The 23,688-nt window shown below is 37.3% G+C and overlaps 1 protein-coding gene across 2 annotated transcripts in view; it reads left to right on the top strand.

Moving 5' to 3' along the window:
• The first annotated feature begins 3,192 nt into the window (after nucleotides 1-3,192).
• nf1a (neurofibromin 1a) overlaps nucleotides 3,193-23,688 on the top strand; it is a 123,336-nt gene continuing 102,840 nt past the window's right edge. Inside the window, exons 1-17 of one of the 2 annotated variants that reach the window (XM_008425150.3) lie at nucleotides 3,193-3,949; nucleotides 15,434-15,577; nucleotides 16,619-16,702; nucleotides 16,996-17,186; nucleotides 17,990-18,096; nucleotides 18,595-18,662; nucleotides 18,755-18,830; nucleotides 19,689-19,846; nucleotides 19,932-20,105; nucleotides 20,271-20,399; nucleotides 20,497-20,571; nucleotides 20,665-20,796; nucleotides 20,958-21,095; nucleotides 21,293-21,406; nucleotides 22,072-22,151; nucleotides 22,482-22,605; nucleotides 22,714-22,960. In XM_008425150.3, the coding sequence (XP_008423372.1) occupies nucleotides 3,890-3,949; nucleotides 15,434-15,577; nucleotides 16,619-16,702; nucleotides 16,996-17,186; nucleotides 17,990-18,096; nucleotides 18,595-18,662; nucleotides 18,755-18,830; nucleotides 19,689-19,846; nucleotides 19,932-20,105; nucleotides 20,271-20,399; nucleotides 20,497-20,571; nucleotides 20,665-20,796; nucleotides 20,958-21,095; nucleotides 21,293-21,406; nucleotides 22,072-22,151; nucleotides 22,482-22,605; nucleotides 22,714-22,960 (2,101 nt within the window). In that variant the 5' untranslated portion in view covers nucleotides 3,193-3,889. The remainder of the gene's footprint in view (nucleotides 3,950-15,433; nucleotides 15,578-16,618; nucleotides 16,703-16,995; nucleotides 17,187-17,989; nucleotides 18,097-18,594; nucleotides 18,663-18,754; nucleotides 18,831-19,688; nucleotides 19,847-19,931; nucleotides 20,106-20,270; nucleotides 20,400-20,496; nucleotides 20,572-20,664; nucleotides 20,797-20,957; nucleotides 21,096-21,292; nucleotides 21,407-22,071; nucleotides 22,152-22,481; nucleotides 22,606-22,713; nucleotides 22,961-23,688) is intronic. The other variant, XM_008425149.3, reaches the window with a different exon arrangement.

Genomic DNA, 23,688 nt, shown 5'->3' with positions numbered 1-23,688 from the left:
CTCTGCGGATTGTAGCACAGCGATGAAAGCAAAACAGAATGAAGTGAGTTTTAATTGATACTGGTTAAATATATTTCAGCTCTAAGTATTTAATATCTAGGTGTTTTTATGGGAATGTGGATCTTTCAGATCAATCTGAGAACCAATTTTGATAGGTAAACTTAATGTTATTGTGTCATTTAGCGCAGGGCGCTGGTCTTGGTCTTGGGTTCGGTGGTCTTGACTACAACTCTGCTACATGGCTCCTTGGTTGCATGTCCTCCAGCCCGCCCACACCTTCTTTCCATCCCCTTTCAGATAGATTTCTTTCTAAATAAATGTGACTAATGAAGTTCATGCTATGTTAGGACAGGAGACAAGATGTTTCCATCCCTGAAATTATGATTCATAGAATCACATATCTAAGTCTAAACTGTTACAGAGAATAAACACAATAAGAACATGTTTAATCTGTGGTAGTGTTCATTAAAATGGCACATTTCTGATGTATTAAAATTAAATACGATCGGCACACTTAATGATATTAGTGATTAGGTAATGCATTCAGCAAGTACTTTTACTTTTAATACTTAAGTATTTTTAAAAGCCAGGACTTTTTTACTTTTACTTAAGTAAAATATTAATGTGGTACTTTGACTTTTACTTGAGTACATTTTTGACTGTGTATTTGTACTTTTACTTAAGTAAATTTTTTGAGTACTTTCTCCACCACTGTGTTAGACATGTGCATTTTGGAAGTTAATAGAACTATGTCCCTATGGAAATTTGATTAAATGAAGGGGCGGGGCCTGTGGTCATATTACCACACCTATTAACAAGTGTACTTTGAAGGCAGAAGCTTAGATTAGTTTGGTTTTCATGGGAAAGATATTTAAAACTGCTGGGATAACTGCCAATCGAAAATATGTGATAATAATGTGAGTCAGTGGGATAGAAGGTGCTACGTGCGCACAAAGTGCATATGTACATACCTTATAAAAGGGACAACGAAATAAAAATAATAAAATAAAAAGTCCTGGCCAAGTTTCATAGAATTAACCATTATTCTGACTGAGATATCGAGAATCAAAAAAAGCAGTAAAGAGCAGAATGTCTCATTTTGGGGAGCCAAGGTGTCTCAAGAGTTAATTCAGAGTTAATTCAATAGCAAATGGTAGCTTTGCTGCGGAATGCCGTGATTTAGCAGCGCTGCTAGCAGCTCGTCACTTTGAAGACGTCTTGTGCGAAATTCTGTTCCCCGGTGAAATTCTGCCCCCCTGTGTCGGGAGCGCGCAGTGCAGCCAGAGAAGTGGATCCGGCGGATCTGACCTTTCACGGCGCTTCTGATCGATTTCTCGGTAAAAACTCCTCATATAATCATGTCAATGTTGTAACTTTTAGTTTAATCGGCAGCTATCAAAATAAAAACAAATAAATAAACAAGGTCTTGTGTGGAGGTCTTTTTACGCTGTATTGTGTTATTTTAAACGCGAAGAGAATCGATCTTTTTCCAACTTTTGTATCTTAAGCCTGACAAATAAAAGTCAGTAAACAAACACAGGTTTCCAACACGTAGGGTGCCTTTATAATTTTTCATTTCTGATACAAGAGGATGGAAGCTGGCTGACAGCAGGGCACCAAAATAAAGACTTCCTGAAAAGATCAGAGTTTTTGGTAAATCCTGTTCTAATGTAAAATATGACAGATTACTGGATTAAGGAAATGTCTATAGGAAATACTATAGTATACTATCACACATAATGATTTTTGAGAATTTGGAAACAGTTGCTTTTTATTTCCCAAAGTTATGGGGGGAGAAGAGGAGAGAATGGATATTTCAGCTGCCTGAAATAATCTGTTCACCCTCTAAAAAAATTGAAACAAATTAATGTGCCTGCAAGTCTTTAACTGTGTTCATTCCTCTCATCATCAACAACAAAGCCTGTGATTTTGATAACATTTGCTCTACATTTGCCAAAGTTAGGAGGGGGAAACAAAATATTTTAGCTCTTTCAGCCACCTGAAATAATCTGTTCCCCCTACATAAAATGGACATGTACAGTGAATTATTTTTTTTGTTACTTAAAATTTGAACCATTAAATGAAGCTGTACATTTCAGTTTTGCAGAAAAACTGATTTTGTGGCTTTTCCTGTTTCCACTGTGGCAATCTACAACATGAGGTTGGACATTGCTGTGATACTTATTCTTAACAGTGGTGATTATAACATTAATATTCTTATTTTGAGTGTTAAATAAAATTTTTTTATCATGATTACTATAATTTGTATGTTTTGATAAAAAATATGTACTTAGCCAAAACTTAATACATCAAAATGTGAAAAGTTATTTATGAAAATTGTTATAATAAGTACAATAATTTCATTTTTCTATAGTTATTAAAAGTAGATGCGGTTGAGGGTCAAGAAAACCCCAACATCCTGCATATGTACAATATTAGATAAAATTATCAATGCAACACTTTAAATCTGGACTAGATTATTCTCCTCTTCAAGAAAACTTTTATCTGATTAGTGAAACTTCAAAAAAGGGCAACTTTTGCTCCTTTTTTCGGTCTCGATCACGATCACACAAGATCTGCTCTAATTCCAAAACTGTAGTTTTGGAATTAGAGCAAAACTACAGTTTTGCTCTAATTCCTCTTATCTTGGCTTGGAGCCCAGAAGAAGCAGGACGTTACCTTGAAACATACAAGTCATATGAGAAGAAGCCAGCAGATCTTTTGAAGGAGCAAGTAGAAAAAGACTATCTGTCAAAGGTTACAGATTGCCTGACTACTGTGAAGTCTATAAACAAAACCGATGTCATAACCTTGCTATCCACTTTAGACTCTTTGGCTAAAATATTTTGTTCCCCCTTATACAATAAAACGAAATAAGGAGTTTACTTTTAAAAAATTATGCAAACTTGCCTCAGAAATAGTTTTCAAAACTTAAAAATGTAGGTATTCGCAAGCCGTAAATAATTGAGTAACATTGATTTTTTTAGTGAGCGTAATTTAATCTAACTTCATAAATCAGTGAGAAAATTTGAATGACTTCATCCTGCTTTGTGATGAAGGGGCCAGGGGTGACGCCTCAAGCTTCATGTCCTGTCCTTTCCTTCTTCAGATCGACCTTCAAGTCTATTGGCGGCGGTAATGCGCTACATTTAGTTTACCATCCGCCAATAAAAGAAGAAGGAGACGCAAGCTACCGCCCTCTTTCTAAGCATGATTCTATTGCTGTACGCTACGGTTTTCTTATCAAACCGATATCTGGCATTTAATTATTGAAAACATCCTGACGAGAAACGAGCATTTAGTTCCTAAACCAACTGCGGAAGTATACCAAAGTAGCTCGCCTTCAAAGTAAATTAAGAGAACTACTAACATGAATCACAGTTGCATTTTTAATAATAGCGAACGTCAGTGTTTTTAATAATGTCCTTTTTCATTGTAACTGAATAAGTTTGGTGTTTTCAACCATATATTTTAATAGCCGTGACATACAATAAGATATTTAATGAGAAACATAATGGGGAAAAAAATATGAAGAAAATAGTTCAGAATTGGAGTGGCTTCTGTTCTGCTTAAGATACAGCATGATAATTTAAAAATAATACATGTATTCGAGCACCAAATTCCCGTAAACAGAAGGGTCAAGTATTTGCCTGGAAGCCATTAGTTTCAGCTAACTTGATCCAACGCCTCCCTTCAGTTGACCGAAGAAGACTTCCGGTGGCTTGTCATGGCGGTGGATCCATGGTGAATCCAATAGAAAAGGGAAAATATTCGCCCGCGTTGTCCTTTCTAACCCACCCAGGTCATATTTTCATGGGGAAATACGTCTGTCCACACCGACTCTAAACCTCGGACTTCCCACCAGAGCTGTGTGTCCCCACGGCCGGCCATGGCGGCTCACAAACCAGTGGAATGGGTCCAGGCCGTGATTACCCGATTTGATGAGCAGGTAAAATGGGCTAATTGAGGTGGGCTAATTCAGCGGCTTTGTTGTAGCAGCATAGAGGTTTGGTCTTTACACAGATGTTAAATGCACATTGAGTTAGGAAGCGGTTTTCCAGCCAACTAAACAAAACAACCTGTGTTTAAAACACTAAAGATGAGCTCGGTGCTGCTAACGTCGTTTATTCCCAGCTCTCATGTTTCTGGCAGTTCAGCCGTCTTGGGAAGAAGCGTTCAGACTTAGAAAGATGTACAGTAAAACATCGTTAAGGAAGTTTTAAAGATGAATGAGCTGAGTGGAGCTACTTGGCTAATTGTATTTTATCCCGGATAGCAAGCTAACAGTAGCAGGCCAAATGCACCCGGTCGTAAACAAATGCCCTGCTAAAGTTCCTGCTGTGGAGTCCAAGCCAGTTTTGCTTCCTTTTCATATCGGAATAGTTTAATGTTCAGATATGTGCGGCAACTGGAAGCTGCTTCCTGTTAGCAGGTGAAACAACAAAGTTATTTTCTTCTTTTTAAAGAAACCGTTTTGTTGACGTGTTCTTGGCTTTGCTTCTGGAAATCACTTGGAAAAATAATGATCGTAAAATCAGAGAATACTGACGTCGGTGTTCTAATCACTGATTCATGTCTTTGTTTTCAAAGCTTCTTAGAGTTTTTTTTTAGTGTTAATTGGCATAAATTATGGCTTGTTGCTCAGATTTACCAGCTCAACTCGGATTACAGCAGTTAAGAGTTATTGCTACCCTGAACTCCAACTAAGCCTTTCTAATATTTTGGTTAATCTTGGTAACCTTATTTGTGACCCGAACAGTTTTATTTTCTTCTTGTTTTTGTTGTTGTGAAGTTGGCAAAATGTTTTTCTTAGTCAGGGGGGAATACTTAAAAGCTTGAGTTTGACTGTGGGTCTTACCTTATATTGTCTTATACACAGCTCTGTTAAGTTAAGGTAATTTTATTTATATAGCACATTTTCAGCAACAAGGTAATTCAAAGTGCTTTACATGAGTTAAAGGGAAATAACAAACCAAAGGAAAGAAAACTAATCTAATGTTGTTCTAAAGTGTGTAAACTAAGTGCTCCTGTTCAGGGTTGCTAAGTATCTAATTCCATTTAGTGAGTACTCTACAGTTTCTGATAAAATAACCTAAAGAGTGACTGATCTAATTCCTTTTCTGGGTTAAAGTGAGTACTCCACAATTCTAAGTTTGTTCTAAATCCTTTTCTGGGTTAAAAGTAATATGAACTAAGCAGTGACTGTTCCTGTTAGGTATTTCTGGATTCCAAGTTCGTAGTTATTCTAATTCTAATTCTGATTCCATTTCTGGGCTTAATGATCTAAATGGTGCGTACTCCACAATTTCTGATATTACTAATAAACTAAAATAATCCTTTTTGGCTTAAATAGGGAGTACTTCACCTAAAACAAAAAAGAAGAAAGGACACATTAGGGCAAATGGCCACATTCAGACAAAACAATGGGCAAAACAAAGACACGAGTGAAGGCGGTGACATCAAAGGGCCATGAAACCACGTTACTGAGCCTCCCGGCAAAGTCCGATAAATATGTTGTTAAATATGCTCCTAAGCATGATGTCCTTAGGAGCATTCAGCTTCGCAACTCCATGGATGCAGGAGGGGGTGAGGAGGGAAGAGCGTTGTGTTTACATATCTTCAAGGAGATTAGAAATATGCAGCCCTTCCAAGGCTACATGGGGAAAGTCGATTCAGAGACAGAATGTCTTAGATCGGGAAGATTATAAATTTCAATCTTCCCTAAAGTCTCTCCGATACATCTCAGTTCCCAATCATCCAAATTAGTTTGGTCGTTCCACTGAACCGAATCTAGCAACTTCTCCAAGATCGATTCCATCCCATTAGTGAGTTTTAGAGTCCTTGTCTCTCTCCACACCAACAGTCTGAGTGTTTGCTAGTTCGGCCAAGTCCGTCACAAATTTGTGGACAAGCCAGGAATCCACAAACTCCAAACAGCAGAAATCCTGTTATCATGAATAAAACCAGGGTGAATCCTGCCAGGTGTGTCCCTGCAGGACAAGAGGGCTCTCCTGTGCCCAGACTTCTCGTCGAAAATTTGACCAATAGGGTATATGCCACGGACTTCCGTTTTAGCACTTCCGCATTTTTATGCCACATAGAATGGTTCCGGTTCACAGGCAACAGTATGTTAACAGTGGCTCCTCAGTCCTGCAGGACCATTAATGATGCCTGTATAATTATTCAGACGTCCTGAAACGCTCCAACAACAACAAAAGATTTAAGATGGATGTGTCAAAACTTCACAATAACTTTGAAGGTAAGTTAATAAATCGTTTGTATTCACCATAATGCCTCATATGTCTGACGTAGCTAACAGGGACAAGCTTACAAAGATGCTATGTAAATGTTAAGTGTTTTGATTATCTGTGCATTGTGCAATCTACATGTCTATGATGTATAGATAGATATATATCTATATAAACATGTATAGATCTGTCTATATTGTGCCCAAGCTGTCAGTCGAAGCTGAAGTTAGCTTCCGAACGCAGCATCTAATTCGGAAAATAGCTAAAGGGCGATTACACTTAATTTTTCACTATCTTGAGCTTTTTTAATGTGTTGTACGTTAAAAACACCTAGACATTTCAAACCTAACTAGATTATTCTGTACTAACAGCATAATAAATATTTGTGAAACCTTCTAATTGATTTGTGAAATTTAGAAAATGTCAAGATTCCAGAACGCATTAGATCTGAATTATTAATTTGGCATCAGTTATTATTTTAACTTTCCATTTTCTTTCTCTTTTCTATCTTTATTATAGCTGGAGTTGGACAGGAGTTCAGTTTGATGGCTTCCTGGAGGGAGAGATTGGCTGAGCTAATGTTGCCAACAACTTTTCTCCTGCTATTAACTTTTTTGGTTTTCTTTATATAGAAAGTATTTCTATCAGTTGCTCTTTTTCTGTTTTGTATACAGTATTTGCTCTATTTTTTTTATTTTTGCCTTAATGTTTACCGGGTCAGTTGAGGTGGAAATGTACATCCTCTTGATTACTGACAAATGTCAGAACCACATGGACTGAGCTGGTTACATCAGATCTGAATCTTTATTTCTCATTAAAACGACTTCTTGTAATTTTAAGACATTGTTATAAAATTGCATCTTTATTCTGCTGTAACGATGACTGCATTCTTGCAATTACAATTTCTTGTATCCTGACCGTAATGCTCCCTTATACAACTCACAGAACAGATGGTTGAAATAAAGGCATTTTTTGAAAGTATTTTCTGTGATTTTATTATAGAAATTGAGGAGAGAAATTGATAAAAATCAAATCTGGTATGAAAAAAAGAATCTTGTAAGTCATATCATTCAGCCTTATTCAATATATTGAAATATATGACTAACTACATATTACTAAATATTCACATTTCTTTGCTGGTATTACCTAAATGTGTTGCATTTTAACGTCTAACTTGAATTCCTGATCTACATGCAAATACTTGATAAAACGTAAACACAGAGAAATGGGGAAAAAAAGGTTTGTGAAATGTAGAGTATTACAAATGAGATTCAATTTTATTGTAGGTACAAACATGATAGCAAAATGAACAGTGAATATATATAATATACTTCCTAGCAGCTAATCAGACATCAGACTTGTTTTGCCTTTACTGGTGATGAAAACTCGTCACTCTGGAGGAGAGGAAGTCCGGCTCAGCCCCGTCCAGGATGACTGCAGGGTCAGGGTAGCCAACAAAGTCTGCAGGTAGATTTTTGCATATCTGGTGCTCCGGTTTCAAGATCATAGTTTAACCAAGTACTGTAAATAAAAAGTTAGTCCACGTTGTGATGATCCGGCAGACCGTGGACTGATGGACGCTGTCAGCTGGTCCAGGTGTTTGGATCCAATGGAAAGGTAATCAGCACAGCAATCATGGCTCAGAAACTCATCACGAGGTGTTACGATGCAAACCTGAAAAATTAAAAAGAAAAAACTAATAAGCATCCATATTTAGCTGCACAACATAATCAAAACTAATAAATCCTCAGCTCTTTTTGAGAGTTTTGCTTGAAAATAAACTGACATTATCTCAGGAAATTAATGTTTAAGTGAAATAGTTCTGGTATCACAAAGAAACTGCAAAACATGTTTCAGAGGTGTAACAACACTGAAGTCACAGAGTAAGAGTGAACTGAAATATATACTACGAAAATGCATGTTAAAATCTGAATACTCTTGAAAGTGTGCAGCTGAAATTAATTTAAACTACTAGCAGGCAAAGCACAGTGTTGGCCTAATATCTGTACCAACAGTAATACAAACAATGATGCATATAGGAGGCATTAGTTTATAAAGTCGAGACAAATCTAAATTTACCATTTTAAAAACATTTAGCAGCAGGAGGATGTAACTTCATAACCTCATTTTCTAAGCAGAATCTCAGAGGGAAAAAAAACTAAAAAAAAAATTTACGTTGTGTAACGCAAGAAAGATTATAGCAGCCAAGTGGAAAAATTCACTCTAACGTGGATTATAATTATGAAACGGCAAAGGTAGATGTCATATTTTCGGGATTCGGGAAATACGTGATTTGTACCATTTGTTCTGAGGGTTTTTTATGTGGGTCGGTGCCACTTAAACGGCTGTAAAGCGAAGGTTTTGGACCTTAATCTGACTGTGTGGTTTGGATCGGGCTGAAGCGTTGCTGCTCTCGGCTGTTCATAAATTACCTGCTCGGTATCCGACTGCATGTTAAATGTATTTTATATAATTGTCATATAAACTAAAGCTAAGGAGTTGCCTACAAATAATTTCATACTCCGTATAACACAAACGCATCAACACGCATTGACTGACCTTGTGCCGAATCGCTGCCTCTGTTCTCAACCTGTTCCTGTTGCAGTGGATTTCCTCCTGCATTATTTTCCTCCAACAAATTATTCCAGTAAACGAAGCTCGTACAGCTTCCTTTATTCTCCGTCTTCCCATTTCTGACGCTGGATCTTCAATATCCTCAAGCTTTGAAATAGCAGGCAGCTACAAATCGTGTGTTAGCTGTAGTGGCTAAGTTTTGGCTACAGTCTGCTGTCGCCTTTATATCGGCAGGAAAATGAAAAAACTAAGCACTGGATGGTACCGGCTAATTACTGGACACAACGGCACATCACAAAACTCGATTGTAGCTCGCAGATATGTTAAGTTTTGCGACTTTTTCATGGTACAGATCTTGCAGCTTTGGCTAAAAACAATAGGAGCAAGCAGGACCCGGAACCAATCTATGTGGCATAAATTCAAACGGAAATACGTCACCACCTCTCGTGGCATATACTCCATTGCATTGAGAGATCAGTTGACCAGATCCATAATTTGTAGATTTGGAGGATGTGCAAAGAAAGGCTCCAAAAATATAGAAAAAGACAGGACAAAAACAGAGCAAGCGGGGGGCAGGCATGGGCAGAGAAGGAGCAGAGAAAAAAAGCGTCCGCCTTCATCGAGAGCAAGAGAGAAAGTCCTATGTTTCTATTTACTAGGGGTGTACCAATGTGTTGGGCAGCCGATTTCCTTAATTTTGGAGATTGGCAGATACTTGCATGTGAAGCCGATCTTATCCACCAATCTTATCTTCCTCAGCAAAGGTCTAAAAATCAACCACTGTCCTCTTGTGCTCTCCTGTGAGAGAAATTGACTGATACACCGGTCCACCAGGTCATCTCTGCACATTGCAGTTAACAATATTCACCCCGCTGTTGCCAACTCAGTGACTTTGATGCTATATTTAGCAACATTTCAGACAATAAAAAAGTAATATCGGCCGAAATTGGAATCAGGAAGTCAGGCTTTTTAAAACTCGGTAATTGGTGATCGACCAGAAAACTGCAATCGGTGCACCCATCCTTTTTACTTTCCTAGTAGTGATGTAGCTGCTCCTGTTTGGTTTCTTCTACTTAATAACTCAGGGCTGAAAGAAAGAAAGAACACATCTTTAAGTTTGGAACACTATTCAGGATGAAAATAGTGCTACTTGTGAGATTAACTGGAGATTTTGTGACATTGTTACTTTAGTTGGAACATTTATTGCCTTTCTGTTTAATACTTACCTTTCGTTTATCATAGCTGAATTTGTGACCCTCTCTTCTTCTTTGGCTCCATCGTTTACTCCTTTTCCTGTTCTCATCCTCCTCAGCTGCATATCTTCTCAGCAAGAAGTTTGTTAAAATAAAATTTCTAAGTAGTTTAACCTTTGTCTTTGCTGAACTGGCACCTAAACTATTTACACTTTTTGACTTGTTGCCTCTTTCCCCAACTTTATGTGGTGCATTTTGGAGAACATTTTTCCTTTTGGTGCCTCTTTCTCTCGAATGTTTGTTTTTCATCTCTTTCCAAATGAACTGATTTTGCAGTGAAATAGCCAATTTTCTGAATATCATTTGTTGGTTTGGGGAACTGATGCTGCAGAAATTGACAATAGAAACATAATAAAAATATAAATCGAGTGCTGCAAACGTCATTTCTTCCCAGCTCTCTTGTTTCTCGCAAGTTCAGCTGTTTTTTACTAAGTGGCTTAGTAAAAGTAGTTAATGTGGCAAATAGTGCATAAAAAATTGATAAAAAGTTGATATTGACCAATAAGAGAGAAGATTACTGAGTACCTGCCAGTTTGAAGGAAAGGTAATTGACAATATGAAAACAAGAAAGAAAACGGTAAATAAACAGAAGGGTGGGGAAATTCAAAGACAAAATATGAAATGAGAAAATCTGCAATTTAAAAAAAGATGACGATAAAAAATAAATGCAAATTATGAAAAAATTAAATATATGAAACGAAATGTGACCATAACTAAAAACATATAAAATAAATACAAAATATGAAATAAAAATTGAAAAAGAAAACTAAACTATAAGATTGGAAAGAAAATGGAAAATCTAAATAATAGAATAATAATGGATGCAAGTTATCACTTAATGAGTTAATCTATAGTTGATTGATTTTTATTGATCAACTCAAGATTGACAGTCACTTTCTTAAAAACATTTCAAGAATGTTTTTTTTTTACTTGTAACTGTCTTTCCATAACACAAAGGGCAACATTTTTCATAATATGCTGATTATTATGATTACATTTTACTATTATTTTGTGTCAGCTGTATTAAAGCTACAGCATGTAACTTTTATTGGAAAAATATTTGTTTTCTTGTTGAAACTGTCACTATGTTGTGATGGTATAGGAAGAGACAAAACCTGAAAAAAATCATGCTGCTCTCAAAACAACTAGGAGGAGGGTCGTAGCGCTGTCAATCATCCTTCTGTGCCCTGTTAGCTCTCTGCTATGCTACAGCTGGTTTTAGATTACAGAGCTTGCTATGCATACTCAGGCTATTGCACATGACCACCGATGATGGCGAATAAACAGTTTTCCTGTAACATTACGTTATTTCTCTGTTATTAGCACATTTGACAGCGCATTCACAGGAGTGAGTGGTAGCGCTAAGACACTCCTCCACTGTCTGATTGGTGGTTTTTAGACTGGGAGCGACGCATTTCTTCAGACTGCAAAAGTAGCAAAGGGAGGAAGTGGAGGAGCTTGATCTTTTCACAGATTATCTGTCATACTGTCATGGTGACAGTTTTAACAAATATGTGAAAAAGCTGTAGTATGTAACTTAAAAAATGCAAATGGCTTGTACTTAGGTGCAGCTTTAAATACTGAATGAATACATAGAACATTTTTCTCATTACATATTTACAAGGTATAGCAAAAATAGGAGCCTCTTATGCTGTTGACTAGAAAAATTAAAGATGGGAAGAAAAAAAGTGAAAGCTAAATTCACATGAACAGACATATTCATATAGAAGTCCTGTCTGTGGTTGCTCTAGAGCAGTGGTTCTTAACCTTTTTTGAGGTACCAAACCCCCCAGTTTCATATGCGCATTCACCGAACCCTTCTTATTCCACAACCCCACCCCACACACACACACACACAAAATACTTTGCGGTATTCTGATTTGGTAGTGTAATTATATTAGCTGTGTTACCACCCCCCTCCACTAGAGGCAGTAGCAACCCCGAAAAGATGCGACTAAGGAGCAGATTTAGAAGAACACTGACAGCTACAGAATTTGGTAAAAACTGTGAGCTTTGCTGAAGTAATTAAAGACACAAGTTCAAATCCATGCTGAGAGTTGAACTCCTTCAATCAGGGCTCCTCCACAGCTCTGATTGGCTAAGCAATTTAACGTGATCCTCTGCAGCAAGTGATGGAAAAGCCGGGCGTCATCACGAATTTACACAAGTGTGTCTTTACCTCCGCGGCAGAGGCTCCGCCGAACCCCTGAGACCGACTCATCGAACCCCTGGGGTTCAATCGAACCCAGGTTAAGAACCACTGATCTAGAAGGAATGTTAAAACTTGGCTCATAACGGTCCTCAAAATCAAACTTGCTTATCTGGTGCTATGTAAACTCCCACAATCGTTCTGCCTCATCCCTTCCACTTTTCTGTCCTCACATCACATCGTAGAACATCATTAATTTCTGAATGAGTAGTTGATGCTTCTCCAACTCAGCTGAATGAGTGCTACTAGAGTGAAACTTAAGGAGCTTGTAAAGTGTTTATGTTTCAAAACAGATTCACAAAAAGTATGTTTTGCACCCCAGACAACTGTTTCTCTTTTCTGTTTTTGGTCTGGCCCTGTCATCTTTATTCCTGTTTGGACTGGTTCCGTTAAGTATGTCCATTGGTGCCCTCTTTTGGATGATGGCCAAACTACAGCAGATGTTACTTAAATTATTGGAACTAATTTTAAAATAAAAAACCATTAGCGAACACTTTATCATAAGTCAATTAATTGTTTGTATCCTTAATGCTAAAATTTACTGTTGAAAATTATACAGAAATATTGTGTCTCTGTAAAACCAAATAAGTTTGTGAAGTTCTTTGTATTGCTTGGTATCTTTGCACATTATTTACTCTGGCCAGTCATTCACAGTCAAGATCAGTCTTCCATCATTCATCTTCACTTCATCTTCATTACTTATTCACATTTCTGTGAATTTGTACATGAAGGTTTAATGACTGGATTTAGTGTTTGGAGTCCTCTGACTTGATAAAGCACTTTATAATTTCAGGCAATTTATAATTTCTGGTAAAATTTTAGTGATGTTAGATAAAGCTTCATAATGCATTGAGGCTTCCCATCAAATTGCCCCACTCATGATCCGACCAGCTATGGTGCTTCATTAGCTCTACCGCTCCATCATGTGGACAATATATGTATAACAGGCAACTTGAAAATGAAGCTTTAGTTTGAATAATCCAATGAATGATGTTTGTGAGGCCAACACATAAATTCTGAATATGGTCTGAATATTGTAATAATCTGTTTATGTTGCAATGACTGGATCGAAAAGAAAACTGGGAACAAATGGAGGAGGGGTTGAGTTGTGAAGGGGCTTTTTACTTTGTAACTATACGTCACTAGTGGTAACATTTATTTTACTATGCTCTGCTTCAGACAGTTTCTCTGTTTTGAGATGATTTAGTCCGATATAGCAAGCAGATGAAGCACTTCATCTGCACTCTGTGCTTGTGTTCTGAGAAATGCACCAGCAGTTTTATAGAAATTAAAATGTTCTGTCCTTCCCAATATTTATAATTCTGCAGTTGGAGAGTGTTACCGTATGTTTATATGCTGTCTTATTTTTGCATCTTTAATCGACTAAGCCGAGCTTAGTCGATTTAAGCAATATTGGTCCAATATTGGACCAATATTGGTATTCTTGCCTTCATGCAGGGCTCTGTAATGCCTCAGCAAAGATGGGTCTTTTTCATTTCATTAAAGTTCATTTAAACACAACAGACGCTTCACCCTTTAAAACATCAGAAATTAGGAGAAAGAAATTAGACCACAGGAGCTGCTGTGTTGGGTTTTTGACATTATAAATGATTTTTATTATTACTATGTGCAGAGCATTTTATGAGGGGAGATCAAAATGTTGCCACACATGGGAAATTTTGGTCCATCTCAAGAAAGGCGCTCAAATAAATTGCAAATACACATGTAATAAAATCCTAAAACCAAAAATATGTGATAAGGGAGACGGCAGCTTTTTTTGCTGTCCTTTATTTCGATTCACAAGCAAACTGAGGAGCCAGTTCCTTGAGTCACATAGTATGGGCCCACAAGGCTCCAAACAGATCATCTGTCTCATACTGTCATGCCTGCTCCATTAACACATGCCTCTATGGAAAGCAATCCAGCTCAAATATGCATGATTTTTAACACGTAAACAACACTTGACTGTTGTATACCTGCTGTTGAACTGTGGGGTCAAACCATTTCTGGTCTCACTTGGAATCAGATTTCAGGGTTATGCAGACTAAAACACAACAGACTTAATTGATGAAAATGGGTTTACGCTTTTCTGATTTTTACAAAGCATTCCATCCTATTACATTTATCTTTAAACTCATTTAGGATTTGGAAAAAAGATTCTGGAATTTTATTATCATATGTGCTACATACTGACTTAAACAGTTCTGTAACCTTAAGTCACGGAACAGGTAACGGATTCCGCATTCATAGAGGAAACTGTCAAGGTTGTGGAAGTTTGCCATAATTATTTATAATGCCTTCAGAGATGCTGTCCATTCTAATTAAAAACACTGGAATGGCTGGAATTGATGTAGTGGGCTAGTCTGTTGTAGGATGATACTACTCTTTTCTTGAAATGTGAAGATCAAGTCCCTTTAGCTCTTTAAACCATGAATCTGTTTTCTAAGGCCTCTGGCCTTCAGCTAAGCTTAAAGCAAAGCTGAGCCGTTTTTCGTGAAGACCATTCACTTCCACTATTTAACGTAAAAAGTAAAAGATGATTTCAAATACTTGGGAGTAGTGATGACAAAGAATAAGTTGCTTGATGATGTGGTGAATATTTGGAACAATATTCATATGGTAGGAGGAAAGGTAATTAACAATATGAAAACAAGAAAGAAAACAGTAAATAAACAGAAGGGTGGGGAAATTACTCCCGACTTGTAGGGTAGATAAATCTATCTATCGGGTAGATAGATTTATCTACCCGACTTGGGTTTACGCTTTTCGCTTTGTAGGGTAGATAAATCTACCCTACAAGTCAGGTAGACTTATCTACCTGACTTGTTCTCTTTCTGTATTGACCAAGATGATCATCCGCTGTCATTGGTGGCCATGGTTACTAACCTGAGCATTCATGGCAGCCTCTGTTGTGGTGAACCAGCTGTAGCGTAACAGTGAGAAAGTTGAAGAGAGTGAGCAGCATGTTCACCTAGGTGATTGACAGCGCTCAGACTCTCCTAGCTCTGATTGGTTGTTTCCAATGAAGCAGTAAATTTGTTCAGATGACAGCGGGTCTGTAGGGAGAAGGATAAGCAGCTGCATATTTTTCACAGATTGTCTGTCTCATATTGTCATGTCATTGACATTGTGTTCTTGTTTTCTTCCAGCTTCCTATTAAGGTTGGACATCAGAACACACACAGCAAAGTCAGCACAGACCACAACAAAGAATGCTTGATCAACATCTCGAAGTACAAGTTCTCCCTTGTTATCAGCGGCCTCACCAATATACTCAAAAATGTCAACAACATGGTAATTGTTGCAGTAATAATAGTAATCTGCTTGTGGAAAAAGCCAGTAATAGCAACAACAGATTTTTTTTCACTACTGTCACGATTATTGTTCTTCTGTTTCCAACTGACGGCATAGTGAACCTGATTGTCCTTGCAGACTGGACATGTCTAACTCAATGAAGAATTTTAGTGTACACATTTTTAATTGGAACAAGAAATAAAAGTCTTGGTCTTAAAAGTCTTGTAATATTTCTAACATACTCAATACAAAACCTTAGCTTGGTCAAGAAAAAAATATTTTCAGCTCTTAATAAATGAGCATATCATGAGCTACTAAATCAAAGCTGCCTCAGAGCATGGCTAGTAGTTTTATGAATGAGTAAACTCTATTGTGCGGTGCATGACTGACTGACTGGTTGTTTCTGACCAAGCAGTGGAACTCAGCAGAGGAGCTTGATTTTTTTTCCCCTATTTTTTCCCCACATAAAAATGTATCTGCTTTGATTTAGGGAAATTTGATCTTCTGACTAAATTGATGACATTTTTTGTGACATTATCAGTTCATTTCCGTTAATATTTCTGATCCAAAAATGTTTCTAGGAGAAAAAATAGCTTTTTATTAGCATATTAATTAAATGTTACGAACTTGGATTTCTGTAAATTGAATAATAAACACTGATAAGGGGAAGTACATGTGAATTGAACATTATGTCTTCATTGTGTAAAATTCTCTCTCTTTTCTGTCCTGATGGAATCTCTCCTCCTGCTCGTCACTCATTGATCCAGATGTGAGAACAAGTCATGCATTTTGATATTCATGTTGCTCCATAATTCAGAAAGTTGACCTGATGGAGCAAAACCAATATGATTTTTGGATTCAGCTCATCAAAATGACCCTAAAACTGTCAACAGACAACTTTTTGGCTGTTGACCAATGTAATCGATGGATATATTTACATGTGTGTGTGCGTATATGTTTATAATGTGTGTGTGTGGATTTGTATGTATTTATCTTTAACTGCTCCAATGCATTACATTGAGGGGTTTATTTTTCCAACAGCGGATATTTGGAGAAGCCTCTGAGAAGAACCTTTATCTTTCTCAGCTCATCATCCTTGACACACTGGAGAAGTGCCTGGCAGGGGTGAGTATTTTCTCAGATTTCTTTGACAAATTTCCGGCATGGTATTATATTTAAAATGTTTGTAGAACTATTATGCAAAAAGAAAAATGGAAACTTCACCAGTAACCCAATTTGAAGAAATAGAAATAGATAAGTTTTACATCTCCTGCCTCATCTTGAACTTGAACTGTGAGAATATGTGATTACTTTTTCTTTTTTTTAGTAGCTGCTGACTCATAGCTAATCCACTATTTCAAACTGGACAATCAAATTAAAGTGCTGACATTATTTTCTTTCCTCCCCTGTCTCTCCAGCAATCTAAAGACTCCTTGCGTCTGGACGAGACCATGTTGGTGAAGCAGTTGCTGCCAGAGATCTGCCATTTCATCCACACGTACCGTGAGGGCCACCAGCACGCGGCAGAGCTGCGTGCCTCTGCCTCGGCTGTCCTGTTCTCTTTGAGTTGCAACAACTTCAATGCCGTTTTCAGCCGCATCTCAACGAGGTAAAGCATTTACCAAGGGCACTGTTATTTTAAATGCTTCTAAAACCAGGAATAATGAAAAAGTAGTTGTTAAATCAGTAAAGACATAGTAATCACCATGTTTATGGTAATAATATGTATATCATGTAATTGTTTAGAAACTGAGGCAGGGGTCTGCAACCTGCAGCTCCAGAGCTCTTTGGACATTTCAGAATTACTTTTTATCATTTTAAGCCAGAATCATTAAGAATCAACTAATATTTTAAGTATAAATGTAATAACAGATGCTGGTTTTTCCTGAGTTTTCCAGGAATAAAATTTATTTGAGGACATGTGGATATGAGATCTAAAACACTTGTGATATTGTTTTAGATATTGTCCATTAAGTTGGGAAACTCTTATACACCTCATTACTCCTCCTTACTCCTCTTCACTCCTCCTCAGCCCCAGTTTGAATTCCCGTTGAATTCTCTCAAACTCCTCAGTTGAAACGGGGACAACTGCATTGAGAACTGTCGCCTCTGCATACGATGCACCAGCTCTATGACTGAGCTATATGGTTCCCCAGGTGTGAGCACTTTTTAAAGGACATGCTTTGATTTATATTTTTTTTGGTGGGGAAGAAATTGTGGTGTCAAGTAACTGCTGAAGACATCTCTGGAGCTTCTGTACCGTTTTTCACCCTGTGGAGAAAGTGTCTTGCTCACAACTCCAAAATAAATAGTGAATATAGTTTATGTCATTCAAATAAACAATATTAATTTGATCAGTTTTCAAAGGCCATTTTACATCCAGTCAGGTAAATGAAAGCTTTTCTGTCGCAGGCTGCAGGAGTTGACGGTGTGCTCAGAAGACAATGTGGATGTTCATGACATCGAGCTCATGCAGTACATCAATGTGGACTGTTGCAAACTGAAGAGGCTTCTGCAAGGTTGGAATTTGCGTATTTAATATTGTTGGTCTTTAAAAAAAAAAAAACCTGCCTGACAACTTTAAGAACTATTGAATACTTAACCTGAAGGGAAATGTCACTTTGAATGGGAGTGAACATTATGTAATCATTTATTTTACGTTAGGTGTTTTTATTGTGATTTTTTTTTTTTTTTACAAAGAAATATTTTTTTAACTTTTTGTTAAAGAATTTTTTATTTTTAAAAAATTGTCAAAAGAAGCTAAATCTTGTTGATCAAGATTGTAGTATGGTAAATCATCCAAGGAGCTGAATACTTTTTATATACTTTATGTACAAGATCTGGATCTCAGTGGGGTTTTACGTGGTTAAATAAAGGAAATAAAAATATACGCTATATACATATATGCTGTTTGTATGCATGTACTCGTGTTTCAGTTTGAACATCACCCCATGTATTCTCCAGACACATCAGGATATTTAGTTGTGTATGATGTTTTTTCTTCTTCTTTTCATTAGAAACCGTTTTAAAGTTCCGGGCTCTCAAGAAAGCCGCACAGCTTGCTGTCATCAACAGTTTAGAGAAGGTGTTTTCTCACTATAATAAAGAATAAAAGCATAATTTTATTTCCTTCATGGAACCCAAATAAGATGAAATGATCCTGGTTTTTCTCTGCAGGCATTTTGGAACTGGGTAGAAAATTATCCTGATGAATTTACGATGCTGTACCAACGCCCTCAGACAGATATGGCAGGTATGTTTAGATTTAATTTTTGTGAACTGTGAACCGCAGTCTGCGCCAAGGGACAAAAATGTGGAGCCAGAGTTTGACCCAGATTGAAGACAACAAACCGCCAGAAACACATCTTCGAATGATTGCATCACAGTGGTGGTGGTATTTACACCTCACCATCCACCCCAACTACCTACAATATGGAGCGTAGTTTAACTACGGTGTCCATGCACGTCAGATGTCTATTAAAATATTAATGTTACCATGATATGAATAAAATAAGCAAAGTTTGGGCATAATTATGGAGTTGACCATTTCAATAATGTCACCGAATGCATTTGGATCATTTCCCCAAGACAAAAATTGCAAAAAAAAAAAAAAAAGTCAAATAGTTATATTCAAAACATTCCATCCTCAAGGAGGCAGCTAAAAGCTAGCACACAGCGCTAATACAAGCAGAAGGCTCAATGCTCCCATCAAACCGATGGCCAGGACGTCATCATCATGATATTCATGTCTAAAATAAACTTTGCTCTCATTTTTAGCTTTATTTGGAGATTTTGCTGTGAATCTGCTTCCAGTAGAGAGAAGGAACTGATGCCTCAGTCAGACAAAGTCTTTCTTGATAACCACTGATGTGGGTACATTCCTAAGAAAAATAAAATTTAACCAGAAACTTCAAAGAGGCTGTGATGTCTGGGAGCGATGTCAGGAATCTTGAGTGTTGTCGTATGAATAGGACTGTTTCCTGTTTAGGATCCAATTAGATTTTGTGTCATTAAATTCTGTGTTGCTCATGAAATGAATTAGATCTGCTTCTCCTGTGAAGTGTTTGAGTGTGAATCAGCACTAACATACGTTGTTTCATCTTGTTCACAGAAGCGGCAGAGAAGCTGTTTGACCTGGTAGACAGTTTTGCAGAGAGTGCCAAGAGGAAGGCAGCTGTATGGCCGCTCCTGATCATTCTACTGATACTTTGTCCAGAGATTACTCACACAATCTCTAAAGACACAGTGGAAGAGAGCAAAGCCAACAAGGTGGACTGAAGGAACTCTCCAAACAATCACATTTAAACAGGTCAGTGGTGTCATCAGTCATCTCACTTCTGTGTTGTGTCTACAGAAACTCTTTTTGGATAATTTGCGGAAAGCTCTAGCCGGCCAGGGCGGGGGCAAACAGCTGATGGAGAGCGCTGCGATTGCCTGTGTCAAGCTTTGCAAAGCTTCTACTTACATCAACTGGGAGGATCATTCAACCATTTTTCTTCTGGTCCAGTCTATTGTCATGGATCTCAAGGTTTGACTTCTCTTTTTTTTCTTTCCTTTATTGAAATAACGACAAAATGTCCTTTTGTATAAAAGTCAAGGGTCATTTACATGAAATACCATTTAAATTGTGGTACACATTAGCTGTCTGGATCTAGGCTGTTCAGTTTTGAGTGAGGTTTTCTTGCTCCTCCAGACTCTGCTGTTTAACCCAGCCAAACCGTTCTGGAGGGGGACCAGCAGTCAGAACGCTGACGTGGAACTCATGGTGGATTGCTTTGTTTCATGTTTCCGTATCAATCCTCATAACAACCAGCACTTTAAGGTAGATCGACAGGATGTAGAACTCATTGTATAGACACTCCGCTCCTGATATTTATCATGTGCTGCCTTTGAGTTCATTTTTCCTTTTTGCCCTTTAGGTCTGTTTGGCCTCTTCCTCCCCCTCAACCTTCCACTTTGTCTTAGTCAACTCATTGCACAGAATCATTACCAATGTAAGTAAAGAACACATTTTCTGATTACTTACTCACTTGCTTTTTTAAAAAGTTTTTTTGACATGTTACTTTCATTGTGTCACCTACTTTCAGTCTCATCTAGACTGGTGGCCGAAGATCGACGCAGTGTACCATTACTCTGGAGAGCTTCGCTTTATGTTCTCAGACACCCTGAACCGGGTGGTACAGAGCACTGGCACTCATGCTCCACTACGCATGACACCGGTGAGCTGATGACTGCAAGCCGTACAGCTGACATATTGCAATAGTTATTATAAGTATCTATTGGCAAGACTTTATTAAAGGATCATTACAAGATAACACATTTGGACATGCTATTTGTAGTTGCAGTAATCGTCACCACTGTGCCCTTTGTCTTACTATAGAGTCTGACATTCATTGGAAAGAAGACCACAAGCCTTAAGTTTAAAGAGAAAGCCACAGAGCAAGACACTCGAAGTTATAAGTGCCTTCTTCTCGCTCTGGTCAAGCTCATCCATGCAGACCCAAAGCTGATGTTACACGTAAGTAAGCCTAACCTGGTGACTTGGATAAAAATAACTGTTATTAATGCAATTCTTTTGCTCAGGCTGATTTATTTATTTTTTTTAATGGTCTTATGTTGATTTAAATGGAATTCAGCTAATTGTGAGGCTACAGCAGCAACATCTATTTAAGTCAGAGTTAGTTTAGCTTGATTTCCTCTTTGTTTATGTGATAGAATCCAGTGAAGCAAGCTTCAGAGATCCAAAGCAGTACAGCAGAACTCATCACTGGCTTGGTGCAACTGGTTCCTCTGAACACCACTACTCAGCTGTCACAAGAAGCCATGGAGGTCAGACTGTCATTTCCTCACTGCCATGCTAGTTTCTTTTTTAGAAAGCAGCCCTCTACAGGTACATCTCAGGAAATTAGAATCCTCATACCTAAATCACTTCATCTCCTGCTCATTGATATTGTGAATACACCCAGACTTGACTCTGATGTATACTCTTTAAATCATTTGTATCTATTTATATTGTATCTATTTATATATTTGTATCTATTTATATACTGCGGTCAATTGCTTAATTGATTTCTAAGATGCAAATGAAAAATGATCTGTTAATGGAATGTGATGGACTTCAGTGTAACATGTAACAGTTGATGAGTTGGCCTTTAAAACTATGGAAACTTTGTGGCATTCAGCAAAAGTGAGCCTATTAAAAATAAGTCACAACAGTTGGTCATTAGCATATCAGTGCTTATATTATTATTAATATAGATTTGATCCAAAGGTGACTGCTCTCCTGACGCATTTTACACTTATGTCTGTGAATCAGTAGAAATCAGTTAATCTTTCCATCTCTAGAAGAGGCCTGAACACAAGAGAACTTCAACTAAAATTTACATAAAGTAATGATTTTATTTTAGTTACTCATAAATGTTTTATGTCTTGTCAGTAATTCACTGATATAGAGTTTTTTTTCCTTCCCTCTCTTGTCTTTGTTTAATTTTCAGGCTCTGTTAGTTCTGCACCAGCCAGAGACCATAGAGCTGTGGAATCCTGATGCCCCCATTGAGACATTTTGGGACATCAGGTACTAAACACTTCCCTGGCCTCTGTTAATAGAATAGAATAGAATATACTTTATTGATATTCTATCAGTTAATTAATTAAATAATTAATTAATTCTATCAATTATAATTAATCACACATTTTGTAATTCAGTGCAATCTATTTTTTTTAGAAGAAAATGTGTATAAGTGACACCTTCATATTAGAATGGCTTTTAACATATGGATACATTCATCATAATATTTACTAGCTTACTGCCAGCAGACATGAATGCACCTACTATGGCCTTTTAATATACATCCTTTGTGGACCAATCTATCAATGTATATATTTTTTGTTTGTTCTGTTTCAGTTCGCAGGTGCTTTTCCTAATCTGCCGAAAGTTAATTGGCCAACAAATGGTGAACAGAACAGAGGTTCTAAAATGGCTGAGAGAGATTCTGATCTGCAGGAACAAGTTTTTGCTCAAGAACAAGGTGCCGGCTGTTTTCTTATCGGTGGATCAATGCTGCTCTGAAGCTGTAACGGCGTACAGTACAGGTTGTTATTTATGCATAACAATGTGTTTGTCCTGATTATCCCAGGAGTGTGCCACCATGGGGGGTGGCATTCCCATCTGTCGGCAGGCGCAGACTAAACTTGAGGTCTGTCTCTACCTGTTCCTGTGGAGCCCAGACACAGAGGCCGTGCTGGTGGCCATGTCATGTTTCCGTCATCTGTGTGAAGAGGCAGACATCCGCAGTGCAGCGGATGAGGTGCCCGTCCAGACTATCCTCCCCAACTACGCCACTTTCAGTGAGCTGGCTTCTGTGAGCACCATGATAGGAACAGGTCAGTACTTTTGGTTTGTGTTTCATTAAATTAGCCTCTGCTTTGGTCATTTGATACAAACTTAATTTGCTGATTCATAAAAAAAAACCAAAAAAAAAAAAACAAATTTGTTCTCAGTAATCAGTTGATCTAAATTTACCGATCATATAATTTAAACCGGATTAAATGCAAAATTGAATAAATTTCTAGACAGCATAAACATGTTTGTTCGCACCTTATTTACATCCTTATCATTATTGTAAGAATATTGGTCATATGGACATATGACCAATATGCCAATGTCTTGCCAGTTTACTGTGTCATCTGTTTGATATTAACGGTGTTGCTTACCTGTCAGCAGTTCATTGTGTTTGCCTAGGCGTCTCATGATAACACATTTTGCTGGACGATAAATTGTCCGAGAAGTTATTGCGATAAACGATAATATTGTTGTTTTGAGATCATTTTCAAGTAATGTGATAGTAATGGCATAATAATAACAATGTAAGACCATATTCTCAAAGATCAATAAACTTAAAATTCTAGTAAACATTTAAGACTGAAACTTTAAGACTCTTTAAATGCACAAAAAATAAACAAACAAAACCAAAATATAAAATAAAATGAATTATAAAATCTCTGGAAACAAAACTGTCCTTCAAAAACAGGCTTGTAGAAACCAAATCAGCAAGCTGAAGACTTTCATCCAGTTTTTGGTAGAAAGAGAAAAACAATAATTTATGACAATG

Source organism: Poecilia reticulata, chromosome 13 (genome assembly GCF_904066995.2).
Source record: "Poecilia reticulata chromosome 13, P_reticulata-male-v2, whole genome shotgun sequence".
In the NCBI taxonomy this organism is placed as follows: domain Eukaryota; kingdom Metazoa; phylum Chordata; class Actinopteri; order Cyprinodontiformes; family Poeciliidae; genus Poecilia; species Poecilia reticulata.
The sequence above is the reverse complement of the archived record's forward strand: the minus strand, read 5'-3'. Positions and strand labels throughout refer to the sequence as shown.